This window comes from Talpa occidentalis, unplaced genomic scaffold (genome assembly GCF_014898055.3).
Source record: "Talpa occidentalis isolate TD23 unplaced genomic scaffold, MPIMG_talOcc4v2.1 talOcc4.15, whole genome shotgun sequence".
Lineage (NCBI taxonomy): Eukaryota > Metazoa > Chordata > Mammalia > Eulipotyphla > Talpidae > Talpa > Talpa occidentalis.
This window is the reverse complement of record NW_023601543.1, coordinates 84,048,418-84,067,986: the sequence shown is the minus strand read 5'-3', so window position 1 is coordinate 84,067,986 and position 19,569 is coordinate 84,048,418. Positions and strand designations below refer to the sequence as shown.

Here is a 19,569-nt window from a genome sequence, read left to right as displayed (position 1 = left end):
CATGCACTACAGAGCCTTGACCTAACCCTTAGAGCTGCATTATCGCAACTCCCTCTGACACTCTGGCCTTGTTCTGTGCTACCAACTGGTCAGATAAGCTCCTGACCCCACAGAAAGGTAAAAACTTTCGTTCATTTCTTAAAAGAAATAAATCTGCATTTAGAAGGAAGCCCTGTTGTGAATTCCCTCCGGCCTCTTTGTTATAGGAATGCACGCTAGACTATGTCTGATTTCCCCGAGTGGTGCGGACGACTGAGAAGACAGGACACAATGCAAAGAACTCAAGTCAAATTAAAGTTACCTTGTACCTAACAGCCTTATTAGCACAACAGACACAGGCTGGTAGGCGTAAAATAGAAATAGTATAGTTACGAAAGGGATATGACACCGTTTAATAAAAATTGCCAAAATTCTTGTTGCAGAATCACAATAGGGAAAAACCATCACTATCAATTCTTCCAGTGTTCTCCCCGGTGATGGAGGAGGGTGTTTAAAAAGTACGGGTTCTATGTTTAGTAGGTCCAGAAATCTCCACACAGCTCTCCATAGTGGTTGGACCAGTTTGCACTCCCACCAGCAGTGCAGGAGAGTTCCTTTTTCTCCACATCCTCGCCAACATTTGTTGTTGCTAGTTTTTTAAATATGTGACATTCTCACTGGTGTAAGATGGTATCTCATGGTAGTTTTGATTTGCATTTCCAAAAAACTATGAACCAGAGACACTTTTTGGGGGGTGGGGGGCGGGAGGGGAGGGATTGGGGTCAGAATGGGGGGGTTGCAATTGTATGGGGAATATAAAAATAAAATTTATTATAAAAAACAAAAAACTACAAAAAAAATACAAAAAAATAAAATAAAATAAAATTTTTTGAGGAATCATTAAAAAAAAAAAAAAGTACGGGTTGTTGCCACGCAAAGGCTGGTTTTGTTTTCTCTCTTCTGGACCTTGAGCAAACATTGTGAAACAGTATCTTTTATGAAATTCAATAGAGTCAAGGCATTGCTGTTGAATGATATTTTGGAGGGGTGGGCTGAGCGTCTGGATCATTGTTTGAAAGGGTCTGAAGAAATTGCACAAGGTTTACAGAGAAGAATGAAAACCCCAGAAAGGTCGCTAAAGGGAAACCCTGTGTTTGGCAGGGTTTCTCTATCTCTATACTTTGCACCAGATAATTCTTGGCTGTGAGGGCTGGGCTGGGCAGTAGCAGCACCCCTTGATACTAATAGCCTCCCCAACCCCACGGTAATAACAAAAACTCTCTCCAGAAATTGCCAGGTGTTGCTGTGGGGCAAAATTGCCCCAGATTGAAATCAACTGCCCTCTTGGATTTTTAGCCTCTGAGTATAAATTATCTTGAAGAGTCAATGCTGACTAGTGTCAAGTACATGAAAAGAGTAATGGTTGAGGACATGCCTTTTGCATAGCTCGTCTGTGGAGCACCTTTCCCATCATAAATGTTTAATCCTTTAAAGGCTTGCTGACAAAGATTGCTCATTCCGCCTTCCCCAGAAATTTGAAATAAAAGCTAATATATGTATCTTGTAACCCTGGGCCAAACAGTACTGTAATAAGTGCTTTCCAGCGCAACTTCATCTGGGCCTGATATCTCTGAGTCAGGCCCCCTGATCTCCGCAGCTTACAGATGGGGAAGGCAAGATACTTTCAGGTTAAATAACTTGCCCTGAGCTGCACAGCTAATACACAGTAGAGCGGCGATCAGAAGCCAAACTGTTTTCACATTCCTTACCACTACCACATGCTCTTCTGGAAGGGCAGGCTGGGCGTCAGCAAGCTTTCTCTATGAAGCAGATAGCAAATATTTTAGGTTTCACAGGCCATACAGTCTCTGTGGCAGCAGCTCAGGCCTGCAGGTGCATAGCGTGAACATAGCCACAGCCAGCACATGCACAGACTCGGGGGGAGGGCTGGTACCAGTAAAACTTTATCGACAAAGGCAGACAGTGGGCCAAATTTGGCAGGCAGCATGTTGTTTTTGACTCCTTTCAAGGGTGGTTTCATTGTCCCCCTACTTAGAAGAAAAGGGAACTCAAGTGACCATACCACACCATCTTTGTTTTTTAAGATTTTATTATTTATTTTTATACAAGAGCTAGGGTATGGGCCAGAGGTGTGGGAGGTTGAGAGGATTCACCAGAGGCAGAGCAGGGAGCAGAACAGGCACACGACAGAAATACACTGCTGAGGGGAGCAGCGGGTGCGACAGGAGAGGTCTGCCGTGCCATGTGGGATTCTCGGGGCCAGCCAGGATCGAACCGGCACTGCAGAGGCTGCGACAGCTTCACAGCGCGGCACTCGACCTGCTGTGCCACCAGGGAGGCCCTCCACACCATCTTTTGATAACCTAAGTCAAAACTTTACATGACAGGAAAGTTCCTCTGCAGCAACTCATCTTGTCTCCCTGTTCCTAAGCTCCATGGCACTTTGGCGTGGGGGGTGGGGGGCGGGCAGGGAAATGGCAGGAGAAGGAAACCTCATTTCTGGATCCTTCTGGGTCTTGGGAGGATCAAGCTTTAGAACCAAGCAAAGGTATAAAGAGGGACGTGAAGGGACCTACGCAAGCAGCCCTTGTGCCTCACGTAGAGTCCGCAAAAGCGCTACCTCAACCCTCATCACATCTTGTCCGTGTTTCCTCTGTAAGGACGTCATCTTAACCCTTCAAGAGAAGCTCTCCATCAAAGGCATCGAACACTTCTCCCTCATGCTGGAGCAGCGGACAGAAGGAGCCGGGACCAAGCTTCTCTTGCTTCATGAACAGGAGACTCTCACTCAGGTGTGTGAAATGACCCCTCACGGGTTGGGGCTGTGGTGAGAGAGGTCATTCAGGCCGAGTCCCCCCCCACACCCCGTCCTCGAATCCTTCAAATGTGTGCTCTGCAGCCCTGGCCCCCTCCACCACACGGAGCACGGCCATTCAGAATTTGTCACCTCGAGGGGCTGTTTCCCTGTCTGTCAAGTTCTCATCCACTGCCAGGTGGTCTCCAAGCAGGTTAGTCATGCCGAGACTGCAGCCACTCCCTGGGCTTGGGGAGCTGTGGAATTCACTTGCAGGACATTGTAAGGGCCTGTTAACTAGTTTCATAATTGATCGCCAGAAAGCATCAAAAAGAAATGGTTTCTGAGATTATTTAAATTCAGCCAAAATTCTATTTTGTTGTTTTAAGCTCTGGGTGCAGACTTCAGACTATTTTGAGGAGCCTGAAATCGCTGCCCAGTCCTGCCCACTGTAAATATGTGACCCACCAATGTGTCCCAGTTCCTAGTTACCAAGATGCCGCCCCCATCTGTTCTTTGGGGAGTCAAGCAGGCTGCTTGGCTGCTGAGCTGGGCATGGCACCATGCGTCTTCCTGTGACTCCACAGGGTACAGGCTCTGTCAGGAGTGTAAAGGAGGTTGGCCAGGTCCTGCCTGGGAGAGTCCAGTGATGAAGGAACTTTCCAGAGGGAGCCTGAGGGGCACCAGTTGAGCCTCATCCCACTAAAGTGCTTCTGAGCTGTTACATAATTAAAAGCTGGGGTCCCACACTTTGGGGCCCACAGTTAGCCCCAACTCTCTTGATTCAGTCAAGCTGAATACAATGAACAGATCAAACGTTGCCATTTCTGGTCACTCACATCTCTCTTTCTAATCTTGACCTATCACTTTATCAGGCTTCAGTCCACTCATAGTTACTTTAAATCACTTCAGATGGCTGTGCACTGTTTTAACCTGTGCCAAAACGCGTCTGGAAACAGAAGACTGGCTTTCCACTTCCAGACCAAGGAACAGCACATCTCCTCAGAATCCCTTGTGTGAAAGCACAGTGTTTGACTCTGAGGTCCTCTAGAAACTGAACTTCAGACAAGGATTTGGGAGCAAGTGGTTTTGGGGAAGAGGTCTTGAGTAACACTGGGAGCAGGGCGTGTAGAGAGATGGGGAAAGCTTGGAAGCTGGTCAAGAGCGTGTTATCAAGCCAGTTCCCACTGTGGGCAGCCCGTGTAGACCCACCTCTACCCAAGGGACATTTGTCTCCTAACGCATGACCCCTATAGGTGGTGGCCAAGGGCAGTGGCTCCCTGTTATGCAGGCAGATGGGCACCGATGCTCGGCTTAGAGCAGGAAATGCCCACCCCAGCCACTTGAGCGGGCAGCCAGTCCCTAGGAGTGCAGTGAAACACCCACTTTTTTGACATTTCTAGTTAGGTCTACTCTGATGATTCTGGCTCTACTTTGACACTAACACCGAGTAGTTGGCCTAGTAGTTTCTCTCTGAACGTCACCCTTATGGGAAAGCCTCGTGCTCATTTAACTGGACAAAGACTCTTTAAGACTCCCTTCTGGTGATAGATAACCACGACGTCACAGTCCAGATTTGATTTCCAATTTTCAAATCTCTTAAAATGTTTGAAGGCAATAAAAAGCCTCTCTCAGTGATCCTTCCCTTCACTTGGTGGGAGAACCTTTGTTAGGTTTTTAATCAGAACTGAAAGCAAAGTGCTAAAACTCAAGTATTATCTCTCAAAAAGTAAACGGATTGAGTTAAGTACCCTGAAGCAGATCAGCTGTCTGCCTTAGAAATCAACACATATGAAAAGCTTCATCGATAAGATATTTATAGGCATGGTCGAAAGGGGAGTAAGTTTAAGGAATTGTCCAATAACAAAAATCATTTAAAAGCATGTAATTTTGATGAAAATCCCCAAAGGAACTTTTAAGCAAATCTACCTGAATTTCTGGCAGTTTGACATTATACTTCTGTCTAAAAAATACTATTGCCTATTTACATACTACCTAAAGTTTCCAAGAAATTGTTTTGAGTTATATATTTGCGGTAAAGAATGGGCTACCTTTTCTAATGAGGCTGAAGCATTTTTGCATTATATTAATTTATTTCTCCAAACTAGTGTAACCTGATGATACAATTAGAATCAAGGTCACTTATGAGATTCAAGAAAGATAAAGCCTAACAGGTAATTAAAGTAGATGGAGATAAGGTGATACCTGATGAACATCAGTGTGACCTTCTGACGAAATGCCCTATGATGCCACTGAGACAACAGCAGGCCTGGCCGACACTCGGGTCTCGGGTTCTCGGCTGCCCTTCCTGGTTCACTATCCCATGAGCCAGTGATGAGCAGCTCTCAGCCCTCAGATCTCAGGGATCCAGTCAGCTTTACAACCCTGTCCACGGTCAGGAAGCTGGTTCAAGTGTCTCTCTATTTCTAGTTAACTCTTAAAATTTGGGGGAGCTCTCCTGTTGCAATTCTTCTATTCAACAAGTGGGCAATGTAAACTCTTAAGAATGTATAAGCCCATATGCACACACACACCACAGGCCTCAATAAAGCTATTGCTATTTTTATTTTGAATTTCTACGTTGCAGATAACATTCTTCTTTTGCCAGATTTTCCCCCTGCCTAAAAGTAGTTACAAGTGTGTACACTTACAAACAAGTGCATAAAACCACAAGTTCATGGTGCGTGGTTTTAATTCATCATGTTGACCTCTAAGGGAAATTGAAGATCTTTCCCCTTCTTTCTCAGAGGCGGATGTCTTTTATCCATTCAACTGTTTTACTGTTCATTGATTGATTCCCTTTTATTGCAAGAGGAACTGAGAAACTTACACCAAGTAGTTGGCACATACTGTGATGGAGAAAGGAGAGCTCACCAAAATGATTCCATGGTCCTTACCCCTTAATGGTGGTGTATTCCAAGCTCCTTGGAACAAGTTCAATAGCGCCATGGTATCGGAACTTTGGGGTCCTTTGGAAGCACAAGCCAGAGCATCTGTCTTCCTACTCCCAAGTGTGATGTCATAGAGGCTCATGATGACACTCCACAGCCAGTCCCTCTGGAGTGTGATTTAGAAAAGCCCACGGCTTGCTCTGTAGTAATACACCGTGACGCTCCAGTGGACCATCTCTGTGCTCTGCCTCTGGGTCTCTTCTCTTGTTTAATGTTTTAATTTTAATTTTGGGGTTATATTTTTGCTCCTCCATAGGCACACATGTTCCACTCACCCTCCATCAGACAACCCGTGCCAACACCATTTCGTCCTTCTCCCTTCCCTCTGGTAACTATTAAATTCTTTCACCGAATTCAAGATTTATTCCTCCTGTATTTTGCCCAGGTATGTTTCTGGTTATTTATAGTCCACATTGGACCCTCGCCCCCCACCCTAGCCTGGTGTGAGACCACTCACAACAGCCAGTGTCGACAGGTCCCCCAGCCCCCATCTGTCCATACCTGCAGAGTCACATTGCCCTGGGACAGCCTGAAACCACCGACTTCCTTGTGGATGCACCTGCGGCTCCTGTCCTGCTGTGCTACAGGGACACCAGAGTCCCCCGGGGTCAGGCTGGAGGTACCCCTGCTGGGGACGTACTTCTGCTCCTGCCCTGCTCCCCCCCCCTTACTGGCCTCTCCTGAGAGTGGTTTCTCAGTGTGCCCCTCATCTTGGGCTGCTTCGGGGAACCTTGCCTAAGGCGCAGGTATGTGCTTTTCAGGAACACGTACCTGGGACAAAGACTAAAGGCCCTTCAAACACTTCCTGTCTCCGTGTTCAAAGACACAGTGTTTCCGCGTCCCTCGCCTTTTCTCAGTCATCACTGGACGAGTCTTGTGATTGGTCTTTTCTAGGTGACCCAGAGGCCCAGCTCCCATAAGATGAGGTGTCTTTTCCGCATCAGCTTTGTCCCAAAGGATCCAATTGACCTTTTAAGGAGAGATCCGGTTGCTTTCGAGTATCTCTACGTTCAGGTAAGTGAGAAGTTGGGCATGTTCTTATATTGTTTGGGGGGAAATTGTCTGTGGGGGATTTCCTGAACTCTTTAAATGGGATCTTCTTTCTCTTTGTCCTCCACCACAAGCTCAGTACTCAGTGGCGCTTCTCAAACTTTTACTTTTGGTTGTGAAATAATTTCATACTTACAGAAAAGTTGTAAGCATAGTAAAAGGACTTTTCAGTATCCTTCACCCAAAGTCACCAGTTATTAACCTACCACATTTACTGTGTCTTTAGTGTATGTGTGCCCCACCCCCCCCCACACACACACACGCTGTTTTTTCCTAAACAATATGAATGTCAGTTGCTGGAATCATACTCATTTATCCCTGAATACTGCCATATATATTTTCTAGTAACAAAGACATTTTCTTACATAATCATTGCACAATTAATAAAATCAGGAAATTTCATACTGATAGATTTTCATTATCTGACCAATGTGCATATCCAAATTTTCTCTGTTGTCCCCAAATGTCCTTTTTATCAGTTTTTTCTAAAACAGAATGCGCTTGGTTGTCACGTCACTTCAATCTCCTTAAACCTGGCACAGTACTCAGACTTTCTTTGACTTTCGAGACCTTGACCGTGTTGAGGAGTAGTGCTCAGTTATTTTTTAGAAATCTCTGAAATTGGATTTCTCTGATCTTGCCATTGGATTGAAGGCAATAAAAAGCCTCTCTCAGTGATCCTTCCCTTCACTTGGTGGGAGAACCTTTGTTAGGTTTTTAATCAGAACTGAAAGCAAAGTGCTTTCTTCTTGGGCAGAAGAACAACGTGGGTGACTTTTTGTCCTCATTAGTACCTGGCATCAGGAGGGCGTACAGTGTCCGTTTGTCCTCTTAACGCTGTGTTCTCCAGATTTATCTCTTCAAAAGCTACTACTTTCTCTTTTGTCTGACTAAGCAACTTGTGGAGTTACTTTGCAACTCTCGTGAATGATCCTTTCACCCACGAGTTTTAGTATTCATTGATGATTCTTGCCTAACTCTGCTGTTCCAATGGTTAAAAATGATGGCTTTTCTCATTGCATTATTTCTTCTTCACTTATTAATTGGCCTTCTACTCTAAGAAAGCGATTTCCTTTTTCCTTTATTTACTTATTTAGTCATCCATACTTTTGTTGCTTAACTTGTTCTGAAATATCATGATATCCACCATTGTACTGGAGTTATTCATTTCAAGGCAACAAGACTTTAAGAAGATAGTGTCCTTTGCAGCCAATCTCTATCTGATTCTAGGATATAATTCTCAAAAAAACAAGACCTCCAGAAATGAGAACCTTTGCTAGTTTGTCCCAAAGAAAATTTATCCCTTTGATATATAGGAAGGAGATGCTCCTTTATTTCCTTTATTTTTCTATAACTGCTTCCCATTACACTCACTTAAATTTCCAGTATAATCACATTAAACAGTAAGAACCCACTTACCTAATGCTTAGGCATCTGGCATTATAACTACTCAAAGAGCTTGTAAACCTAGATGTAACCTTCCCCCACAACAAAAGGAAGAAAAGGCAAAAATGAAGCCAACAAAAAGACGCCCTGTTTGCCTGGGGATGCCTGTACCCGACAACGGTTGCTGGAGCCACAAGTGAGAAAAAAAGCAAAGAAGTAGGGAAAGAAAATGAAAGAAACAATTGCAGTTGATACACAGGTGTTTGCTTTACTGTTCTTGGTATTTTCTTGTCTATTTCAAAGCTTCTGTGATCTTTAAAAATGTCGGGGTGGGGGAAGGAAATGGAAGATGGCAGAGAGACACGAGATAAATAGCAGCAGTTAGGAAGAGTGACAACTATTAAAGTGGCAGTAAGCCCAAAAGAACAGAAATTAAGTCAAAGACTTAAGCAGAAACTACTAAAACCTTCCAGCTGATAGGGACACTCAGGGAGAGGCCAGTTAAGGGCACCTCACCTCAGGGGTCCTTGGAAGAGGCTGTGATATTTCCAGCTCAGTAGGGTGCTTAATGTTGACGAAGATAATCCAGATGCATCAGGAAGAGGCAAATCCTATTAAGAATACGGTTTGTCAAGTAAAGAAATGTGTGTTGCCTTAATACCATTTTCTATCCAGAACAGCGAAGCCGTTGTTTGTTTGTTTATTTTAATGTTAAATGTTGGTCACCTGGGCACCTGAACACTGTCCCTCTTCCCCAGCAGGGCAGCGAACCCAGGTGTGACTGCATGAAACAACCTGGTGCTCAGCTGACCTTTTTCTGCATCTTCCACACATTCCTGCTGTGGGCCCACCCAGGGCTTTGTCCCTGCAGCTCAGATTGTGCAGTTTTTAAGCTTGTTGGTTGAAAATAAGTAGTTACGGCAACCAGTTAGTGCCTGGCCGGAGACAGTGAGGTGCCCTCGGCTGCTGTTGTCTGTAGTTCCATAGGACTCCCATGAACAGGATGCTGCTTTAAAGCCATCTTCCTCTGCTTCTGTTTTAAACATCACAAACCCATTTCACTTACAAAAGAAGGTGGTGGTGTTTGTCTCGGGGAAGGAAGGCCTCTTGTGTAGACCCGGAGCACCTCTAAGCATGGTTCTATACAGGATGCTGGCTCAAGTCTAACGGATAGAGGTCATGGAGATCTTTCTTCTTCCAAAGACACATATTTTATACCTGTGAGACTGTCCAGAGAACAGGGGGTCTTTTCCAGAGACTAGCAGAAGACTGATGACATTTCTGCTTTCCACCTTGGGTGTTGCTTTCATGGTAGTGGATCAGCCACCCCTGCCAGGAGTAGCCAGTGGGTAGGTAGAGGGCATGCATGGTGGTGACAGAGACCAAACTAAAGCCACCATCTTCACAGAAATCCTCTACTGAAAATAGGAAATGAGAATTTCTCAGCCTCTGACCCTCTGAGGCATTCAAAATGCCTTGGATCACAGAACGTCTAAAATACCATTTTTGTCTAATGTAAGTCAGTGAATCTGCAAACGGTGCTGTGTGCCATGGTGATTTTAAGGTACTAAAAGAATAAAATAAAATTAGCCTGGGGAACAAAAGAGTAAGCAGAAGCAATATATGTCACATTACAAAGACAAAAATCATTTCAACCTAGAGGGCTCCTAATGAGGACAGCAGCCTTTGACTGGGCGAGCCATGATGATGGAGACAGAGGCTCCAGCAGCGATAATATCTGGTAATCTCCTACTCTGTAATGGGCCCTGAGCTAGCTTACGGATGTTCACATATATAATAACAGTGAACCCTAATAATCCAGACTGTTCTAATTCATAATTATAATGAGCTGTGCTGACATTCACCTGTTCACTATGTACCACGAAAAAGATTGTTATGCCAATTAGCAAACAGGATAATACCACGGAGGCTACAAAATGCTTTCAGACACTACAGCAGTATTGGTTTCCTTTTTAATATCTAACCACATTCGTTATAAATGAACTTTTTTTGTTGGCCCATAGTGGAGTCCGTTGAGACCTCTCTATTCTGCAAAAAAAAAATGACTGCCATTTGCTTGAGGAACTATATTTTATGTACTGAGAAGATTAAAAGCATGATTAGTACCCCCCCCCAAAAAAAAAACGTGTAAGTTAGACTTCACACTAACTCTCCAGGATCAGACTGAAGTAATTATATAAAGTAATTAAGTGACAGATCACTTCAACTAAAAAATCCCCTCAGAAGTCTGGTTAAGTACAGGGCATAACAGGAATGGGGAAAAACTCAGTCACAAACCTAAGGAGAAATAATAGTGATGATTCACTCGTTTCAAGCACATCTCATTTTATGAACTATCCTTACCAGTGTACCAGCAACCTTGAGAGTTAGCTAGAGTTAGCCCATTTTTCAGATAAGAAAACTGAAACTCAAAGAAAGATGAAATGGCATGTTCAAGTTCATTTGATCAGTAGTTGACAGAACCTGGCATCAAATGTGGACCTTTTGTCTATAAATTCACAGTTGCAAAACTCCTACTTCAAATTTGTCATACAATAGTCGCAGAAGAAAGCAATTTATCAACATGATTTGACAAAAAACTCACTCTTCCAGTCCTGTTGTGCCTTAGCACCATGCCACGTGGCTTCCTCACCCTCATAAGACTCTGTAAAATGACTCTCTGGTTCCTCACCCTCTGGTGCCCAATTATGGACAACCCCCGCATTCAGAAATAACTGGTGAACCAAGAGTAGCAAAGCAAAATGGTAGCCTGGGATGGCTCTGAGAGGCTGCCTTCTCTCAGACCGCCCTGCCTCCTGCCTCAAGTCAGATCTGCTTCCAACAAGGAGTGCTGCAATCCAGGCAGGTCGAAGACTGTAAGGGGTGGCCAAGGTGGGAGACCCTATTAGGGATGGCGGGCGAGAGAATGTGACTTCACTTGTAGGAGTGAAGGGATGGGCTGAGACACACCCAGAGCGTGCGGACAGAACCTGCGCCGCCCCGCCAGTGAGCCGGCGTAAGTGCCCGAAGGCAAATGTGTACAGAAGCCAGACGGGACGCTGCGTTCCCAGTTGGTAAAATGGGCATGTGAAGTGGTCGCAGATGTGCGTCTCAGCAAGGAAGCAAGCACGCCCTGGTTGGGTTTTCCAGTTGAAACCTTGGGACCGGACAAAGAATAAAGAAGGGGCAAGGCTAACAAGGCTTTTTTAGCCCAAAAGCCTCATTTCCCAGAACAAAAATCAGTGGGCTCGCAGGCAGAACAGGCCTACGCTGTGCCGTGCTCCCCTCCCAGTGAGCTGCGCTTGGGCCCTGTGCGCCAGCGAGAAGGTCCGTAGCACAAAGGCCGGATAGCACCGAGGCCTTCCCAGCCCTCTCTCAGCCACTCTTCAGTGAGCTGCTCACCACAAACCCTGTGAGGCAGGCGTTCCCCTTTCACAGATGAAGAAAGAAAGGCCGGAGGCACAGAATGCCTCTTGAGCCACTGCGACCTTCTCCGCTGGAGTGGCTACGGGATTGTCCTCTCTGCCCGCTCCGGGGGCACCCGTGATCTTAGGCCACTCCAGTGGGGTGCAGGCTGCCAGCATGTCGAAGGGACACCTACAGACCCACAGGTGGCCCCTGGCAACGCCTGGCCTGCTGCTCCGCTTCCGTAGCCCTTCAGTGCTGGCTGCCGGCGCGGGCGTGGTGATGGTGGCGAGGGCTCTTAACACCCGACAGATCAGGCAGCTCTGCATTAACTCATTCCACCCTGGCCACGGGGAGCAGTAGTATCCCCAATTTACAGAAGAGGAAGCTGAGGCACAGAACCATTAGGGAATTTGTCTCATTCGCGCCCCTCTGAAGTGAAGGAACAGCATTGGAATGCCAGCCTGTCCGCCTGCTTCCAGAAGCCACAGCGTGCACTCAGGGCTTCGTGTGTTCAGTCGCTGCTCCTGGGTTTGGAAATGTCATCCCTAAATTCCTAAATCTTGTTATGAAAAGCGAAGTGTGTAAGTAGCAGCTCGCTGGTCAATGACTGTCCCTTGGCTTGTGTGGTCTCTGTTTGTGCGCACAGTTAACACTGACTGGCTTTCAAGCAGGGCATTGGAAATGTTTCCAGATTTCTCCTCCTTGCCTCTGAAGTGAAGGTGGAAGCCCTCGGGGAGCTGCTGGTCACCCGTTCCTTTAAAGGCGACACCCTGTGACCCATTCTTTGACGAGCCGCGCCCTCTGCTGGTCTCTCCCCAGAGCTGTAACGATGTCGTTCAGGAGCGGTTCGGGCCGGAGCTGAAATACGACATAGCCCTGCGGCTGGCGGCCTTGCAGATGTACATCGCCACTGTCACCACCAAGCAGACGCAGAAAATCTCCCTCAAGTACATCGAGTAAGTGTTGACTCTCCGGGTCGCTGAGGAGACAAAGATGCTGCCTCCAGTGTATTTTTGATCTACGGAGCTTGTTTGTGGCAGAGCATTTGTGAGCCAGAGGCAAAACGTGATTATGGTGTTCCGTTTGGGAGGAAGAGATCCATTTCTTACATAATCCACCTCTAGAGAGTCGTGGCTAAAATGAGGCCTACCACTTTAAATTCCCAAAGGAACTCGGTTCCAAGCCAAGCTTTGGCCTCAGACATTAAGATATGTCTGAAAATCTCTGTGATCAGCAGGCATAGAGCTCCATTCTACAGGCGAGCCCATCAAGGCACGGCCGATTAAGTCCCTTGCCTAAGCCACACGGGGACGGGACTCGCACCCCCGTTGCCAGCCTGCACGTGCTCTATGTAGTGGCGTGTGTGTGTGTGATCTGTTGAGGCACCTGTGTCTAAAAGATAGTCTGTACAACCTGAGCTGACCTCAGATCATCCAAGTATGGTACAAAAGGTAGTGTTCCTAGCCAGGGTCTGGAACGCCGGGTTTGAGGGGAGAGAGCTGTGAAATAGGGGGTAAGGACGCCTGCCAGTGAGCCTGCGCTTTGTGAATGGACTATTTAGACATGCAGACGCCTTTGGGGGTGGGGGGCGATGCCATGTAGGGCGCCAGTCTGCTGTCCCCGTGACAGAGAAGATCCTCCGTGCGCAGGCCGAGACATTCAGGGCTGCTGGGCTCCATTCACTCCTTTTCCCAAATGGTCTCTCTCCCCCTCCTGCACACACCATGACTATGGCTTGAGGTGGACTCGGCTCCCAAAGAGGCCTTGTTCTCAGATGGACCCACTCACCCCATCGTCCCCTCTCTGAAGTTCCTGGAGGTGGAGGAAATGGGCTTCCATGTGAAAAGGTGTCTTTGGAGAACTAGAGCTAAGTTTCAGACAAGCCAAGTGCATTTCTGTTCCTCTCTGCACCCACATTTACCAGTTTGAATGTGGTGTAGTCAGAAACCTCCCAGGAATCGCTAGCCTAAGAATCTTGCAGAATCTGTGATAACATTCATCCACCCAGCAAATGTTCGTTGAGCATTCACACTAGGACAATAGGAAGTTATACCTAAAACACCTTCTTAACTCGTGCAGAAGACTATGGATGGTCATGTGGAAGAGGAATGATCATCTTCCCATCCCTCTTTAGAGAGGATCTAAAGCAGGAGAAATAGCCAGAACCTTCTGGAAGGTCTTCGTATAATTTAGAAGACGCTGGTTTAACACATGACCAATCAGGATAGAATTCTTAGAACTTAAAATGTAGAACCTTCTTAGGATAGTGCAGTAGTCAACCTGGGGGAGTGGGCTCTTGGCAAAAATATATTCATCCAGACCTGTGTGTATGTGTGTGTGTGTGTGTGTGTCTGTGTATGTGTGTCTCATGTAGCCACATGATGGTACTGCCTCTGCAATACCAGGCAAACTTAAAGGCCATGGACCCCATATGACTCCACACTAGCACCCCCTCCCAGTAAAAACAGTGGGTGGAAGGCATTAGCTAGACATGAATAGCTAGAGAAAAGAATACTGTGTTTCTGAAGAAATGGCCATTGAGGAGGGAGATGGGGGTGAAGAGCGGTGCGGGGGCAGAACAGAGTTGCATCCGTACCTCCCAGAAAAGAGGGTAGACAGGGAAAGGTGTCAATGGGACTCAACAAAGAGATGGAGAGAAATTGGTATGGAAAATACCAACTCAGATATTCGAATAAATTCCTAGAGACTCAGGGGGGTTGGGTTGTGTCTCCCGAATCACCATTGGTCAGTCCCACCATAGCACCCTGTCTGGAGCACTAGGTCTCTGAAAATGCAGACATTTGCATCAGTGATCAGATAGTACTTTCCAGAGTGAAACAGTTTTGGCGCTGATTGGGTGCTCGTCTCCATCCCCTACTTTACCAAGAGTTCATTTGTTGCAACAAATACCAGAACGCCATTTTGTCTTAGATAACTAATCATCACAAGAATGTGAAATTCAAGATATGCTCTTTATTGCAGGAAAGAATGGGGATTAGAGACTTTTCTTCCCTCTGCTGTGCTGCAAAGCATGAAAGAGAAGAACATAAAGAAAGCACTTTCACACCTTGTCAAAGCAAATCAAAACTTGGTACCACCCGGTAAAAAGGTATCACATTTGCATCTTAATAGAAAATGGATTTTAAGGAGAGAAGCTTGCGTGCATTTTAAAAAATGTTTAAAATTAGCCTGTGAATAAAATACTTTGCTCCATATTTTCAGAAGCAGTAACATGGTATAACCTTTTAAATAATTATTAACATGTTTCTAAGACTAATGAAAAGTAAGTATTCTTGTGGAAACATTTCTTTCTTGCAACCTATAGACTCCGTATTGTACAGGAGGTGGGTTTGTTCGTGTGTGATACCAGAGAACCTTGCATGGGCTCTGAGACTTTGTGATCAGAGGATCTTAGGGGCTCAAATGGCAGGATCATTTAACATTTCCATCATGCCCTTGCTCACCACTCAGACAGGCTTTGATGCACAACAGCCCATGGGGGGGGTCCCTGCAGACCAAACCCCACATTCATTAGACCCCAGTTTTTCTACTACACACCACTGACATTGGCAACCAGATCATTCTCTGCTGGAGGAGGGAGTCTGTCCCAGGCATTGTGTGATGTTTAGCAGCGTCCCTGGCCTCTACCCACAGGACACCAGGAGCACCCCTCCCACTCAATTATAAACATTGAAAATGCCTCCCAACATTGCCAAATGGGCCCCGGGGAGCAGACACCCTCGTTGACCACACTGGATTAAATCTCACTTTGGGAGGGAAGATAAAATTATTTCTGTTATTCACCATCATGAGTGTTAAAAATCTCCTTTTTTGAATTAAGCAGAAATAGCACAAAGGATATTTGAAAGACATGCTGTTGATCAGAATAGAGAGTTACAGTTATAGGTCATAAACCTCAGAGGGTTTCAGGAACCAGGACAAGAAGGAGCCTTACGCTGCTGGTTCCACACTCAGAAGCGGTCCCCCAGCCCAGGAGTACTTCCCAGCACGGCGGCCTCTTGGGTCACTCGTTCAAATCAGTTTACATGGGTAATTCTTTGGTCTTGGCATCTGACTTTAAGTCATTTTTACTGGCAAAGACATGCTGATTTCTATTCCCTCCTCCCCCCATGGCTTTCTTCTAAACTTACAATTCAGTTCAGCTCATTATCAGCCACCTTTGGCGACTCCCTGTTTCTGTAAGCATTCGGCTGGTAGAAATACAGCAGGATGTCGTGGATCAAGATTTTTAAACTTTCAGTTCTGACTTGTCCAAAGCTCATTTCTTTTCAATGACCTGATATTTTTTTTTTTCCCCAAGCCTGGCCCGTTGGTTTTGTAATAATAATTGGGATAACTGCCCTAAGATCCATCGATCTATCGCTGTCTTCTAGAAAGTTTATTTTTTTTCTAGGTAAGAGTGAGTACTTTGCTTTCAGATCAGTTTGCAAAGTGCTTTGGGTTTTAGCAAGAAGCAGGATGGATGAATAGTGCGAAATAACTTACATAAGGGGTAGTTCATGTAGGTATAGCTCACAAATGAGTTGGCGAGTCATCTGCAATTGAAAACAGACTTTGACAGTCGTTGCTACTGGATGCGAACTGCGCCTTGTTGGAAATGCACACCCGTAACAAACATTCCTGGCACATTCAACATGAAACGTGGGTGTTTTTTTACTCAAATACTTTTTTTTTATGATGTGGGAGTCTAACATCGAAGTGGTAAAAGATCAATTTTATCTGGATAAAATTTCATTTGTAAATTATTCATAAAACTCAATAGATTCTTGGAACCAAATAAATAAAACAGGTTTATATTGCAAGTTCAAACATTTCCACAGTGATTGGAGCTCAGAAAGCTCATTTTCCTTAAAAACTTGCAAAGACTGGAAGAAACTTGAGCTGAGAATATAGACCTTGTTTAAAAGGCTTTATAGAGTTTGCAGGTGTGTATTCAAAGCAGCACCTACTAACTGCGCACAGGTGAGTCTCCCGTGCGCTGGGAGGATTTGGGTAGCACCCACATTTTTTTTTTTTGCAAGCCCTGTGTGCCCGCCCCCCACACACACACTTTATGTATTTTTTTACATCATTTTTCATTTTTGCACAATGTATGCATTTTCATCTTAGTTATAGCCCCATACAATAAAGTAGAAATCAAAGTCAGCAAGCAACTATAAACCAGAGACATACTGTGAGGGGAAGAGGGGAGCGGGACCACCCGCTTTTGGCCCTAATTGCCCTTGGAAAGCACCACTCTCGACTTGGAATCTCCCAGCGAGCGCATGTTCAGCAGTCATTTATCATCTTGTTCCCGCTTGCAGGGTGCCTGACCCAGCACACCACACTTAAGAGTTCCCCACCCGCCCCCAAAATAAATAAGATTTTAATCTTGATGTCCTGTTGCAGCCCTTCTTCAGGAAACCACATACACAGCAATTTACTTGGATTCCTCACGAAGGGTCCTGAGACAGCCCCATCTGTCGCCGTGAAAGCCTCCCCTAGCCTGCCCTGGTTGTCAGCTGGGCCCCAGCGGCCGCCCATGCACGCCCAATGGAGTGAACACCTGAGCTTTCTTTTCTCTCCTCAGCTCTCTGCACTGCAAGCCAAGGTCCATTATCTCAAGTTCCTCAGTGACCTTCGATTGTACGGGGGCCGTGTGTTCAAGGCAACATTAGTGGTAATTTCTCTTTCTTGCTTTTTCTGGGAAATCACAGAGGCCTGCAAAATGTCAGCGCCGGGGCTGTCTGGGCCGGGCTGCCGCCGACGGCCAAAGCAGATCCGCTGCGAATCTCTCCAGCCTCCATTTCTAATTGACTGTACCACAAGCTGAAAATATCAGAAGAAATGTTAAACTAGATAACGCCTCCACTGAATGCCCTAGAAAGAGATGTGAAGAGCCAAGAGAATCGGCGCACCCTGACAGTGGCCCGCTTTTCAATCCTTGGGCCAGAAGTTGCGGTCATGTTGAAAAAGAAAAAGTCCCTCTTTCTAAAAGCCTCTCGTGACGATGAGGATGGGCTATGAGAGCATTTCTTTTCTACCCCTCTCATAACTTGTCAGGGCCTCGATGCAGTCAGCTAGCCGCTGCTTCTAATTGGTTTATTTAGTACAATAAGACCCCAAATTCCTTTTTAGTGAAAAGGTAATGTTATAAAAACGGACTCTCTGGATCCTCTCGGCATGGTGTGTCAGAGAGCTGATGCTTTTCTGTCAACATCTCGTTCTCAGCAGGCCGAAAAGCGCTCGGAGGTGACGCTCCTGGTCGGGCCCCGCTACGGCATCAGCCACGTCATAAACACCAAAACCAACCTGGTGGCTCTCCTCGCCGACTTCAGCCACGTCAACAGGATTGAAATGTTCACGGAAGAGGAGAGCTTGGTCAGGGTGGAGCTGCACGTGCTGGATGTGAAGGTGGGTCTGTCGGACGTGGACACGTGGCTTCGATTTGAACAGCCCGCGTCGGGCAGCAGCGCCCCTACTTACAGGCAGGCACCAGAGGCGCGTCACGGTGTGGAAAAGACCGCCCCCCTCAGGCCTCGGCACTAACCCTCACTAAGCAGCTGTGCGCCTTGGGGACAAAGGCTACACAGGCCTTCCTCGTCTTAGCGCGCTTTGCTTTATTGTGCGCCACAGATATTGCCTTTTTTTTTTTAAACAAATTGAACGTTTGTGGCCACCCTGCCTCAAGCAAGAACCCCAGTGCCATTTTTCCAACAGCTTGTGCTCATGTCATCTCTCCTTGTGACATTTTGGTAATTCTCCCAATATTTTCAGCTTTGTCATTATTATATGTTATGGTGATATTTGACCATAATATTGTAATCCTCCACCAGCAAAAATAAAGGGGGGTGCCATTGCAAACTTAATAGACTATGGTATAGCATAAACATAACTTTTATATGCCCCAGGAAACCAAAAATTACATGTGACTCACTGTATCACGACATTCACTTTATTGCTGTGGCCTTGGACCCAATCCACCTATGTCTGAGCTGGGCCTGTACTGCTCTCAGCGCCATTGCGAGGTCTCTAATGAGAAAGCAAGCTAGTTCACTTCTAAGGTCCCTTCTTTCTGGCTCCAAAATGCATGAATCATAAATAGAGGATAAGGGTGACTTTTCCCTACTTTCTAGAATGTATGACTCTTAAATGAACAATCACAGAGATTTTTTTCAACCCTCTTTAGAAATCCTTTTCCCTTTTGTTGTGTCCATATGTTTTTTCTCCTGGAAAAGCTGGGTATTTGCATCAGCCTGTCATTTCAGGCTCTACCAATGGCACTGCCCAGATATCTCCCCCCGTGAAGGTTATGCCACACCACTTAAAGCAGCAATCAGAGATCATGCTCAAAGCGCAAACTCTACTCCCCAAACAGAAGTTGACAGGAGATAATCCAGGCCCCCTCATCCCTACTTTCCTCTCCCAGTGATAGATGAGCCCAGGGAGTTTGGCTATTTTAACGCACCTGTTGTCTCTATGAAGAAAAGGCAGTGGACCCAACGAGAGATGAGGACCCCAAGAAGCAAAGTGCATCAATCAGAAGTGCTCTGAGAACAGGCTGGGGCGGGGCACATCCACTCAGGTGACATGGGAGGAGCAGGTTAGGAGTAAAGAGGACATGGGAAAGGCTTTGTACACAGCAAATCGGAGCCCCGTGTGCTCTGCCAGGAAGAGATGCTCATGAGAGGGAGAATGTGGGGCCCAGACACAATGACCATGGCCCGTGGGATTTCATGGGCCCCACCCGGGCGGCTGCGGGTGGCTGCCCCGCAAGCTGACAGTGCAAGAGTAGACTTGGAATGGCCTCGTCCTGATCAAAGATGCTGAGAGCAGCAGCCTGTTGTGGAAAAGGGGCAGGAGACAGGGTGGGTGGCTCGGAGCCCCGCAGACCTGACGGCAGGAATTACCTGTCCCGATGAGAAAGAGGTGGCGGGCCCCGGCTGGTTTTACTTCCCTTCAGCGCTCACTTTCACCACA

The 19,569-nt window shown here is 46.3% G+C and overlaps 1 protein-coding gene across 4 annotated transcripts in view; it reads left to right on the top strand.

Annotated features, from left to right (window-relative positions):
- FRMPD4 (FERM and PDZ domain containing 4) overlaps positions 1 to 19,569 on the top strand; it is a 701,451-nt gene that overhangs the window by 669,822 nt on the left and 12,060 nt on the right. For all 4 annotated transcript variants that reach the window (XM_037512714.2, XM_054695851.1, XM_054695853.1 and 1 more), the window contains 6 exons: positions 2,661 to 2,792; positions 6,640 to 6,759; positions 12,409 to 12,545; positions 14,572 to 14,698; positions 17,180 to 17,269; positions 17,821 to 18,003. In XM_037512714.2, the coding sequence (XP_037368611.2) occupies positions 2,661 to 2,792; positions 6,640 to 6,759; positions 12,409 to 12,545; positions 14,572 to 14,698; positions 17,180 to 17,269; positions 17,821 to 18,003 (789 nt within the window). The remainder of the gene's footprint in view (positions 1 to 2,660; positions 2,793 to 6,639; positions 6,760 to 12,408; positions 12,546 to 14,571; positions 14,699 to 17,179; positions 17,270 to 17,820; positions 18,004 to 19,569) is intronic.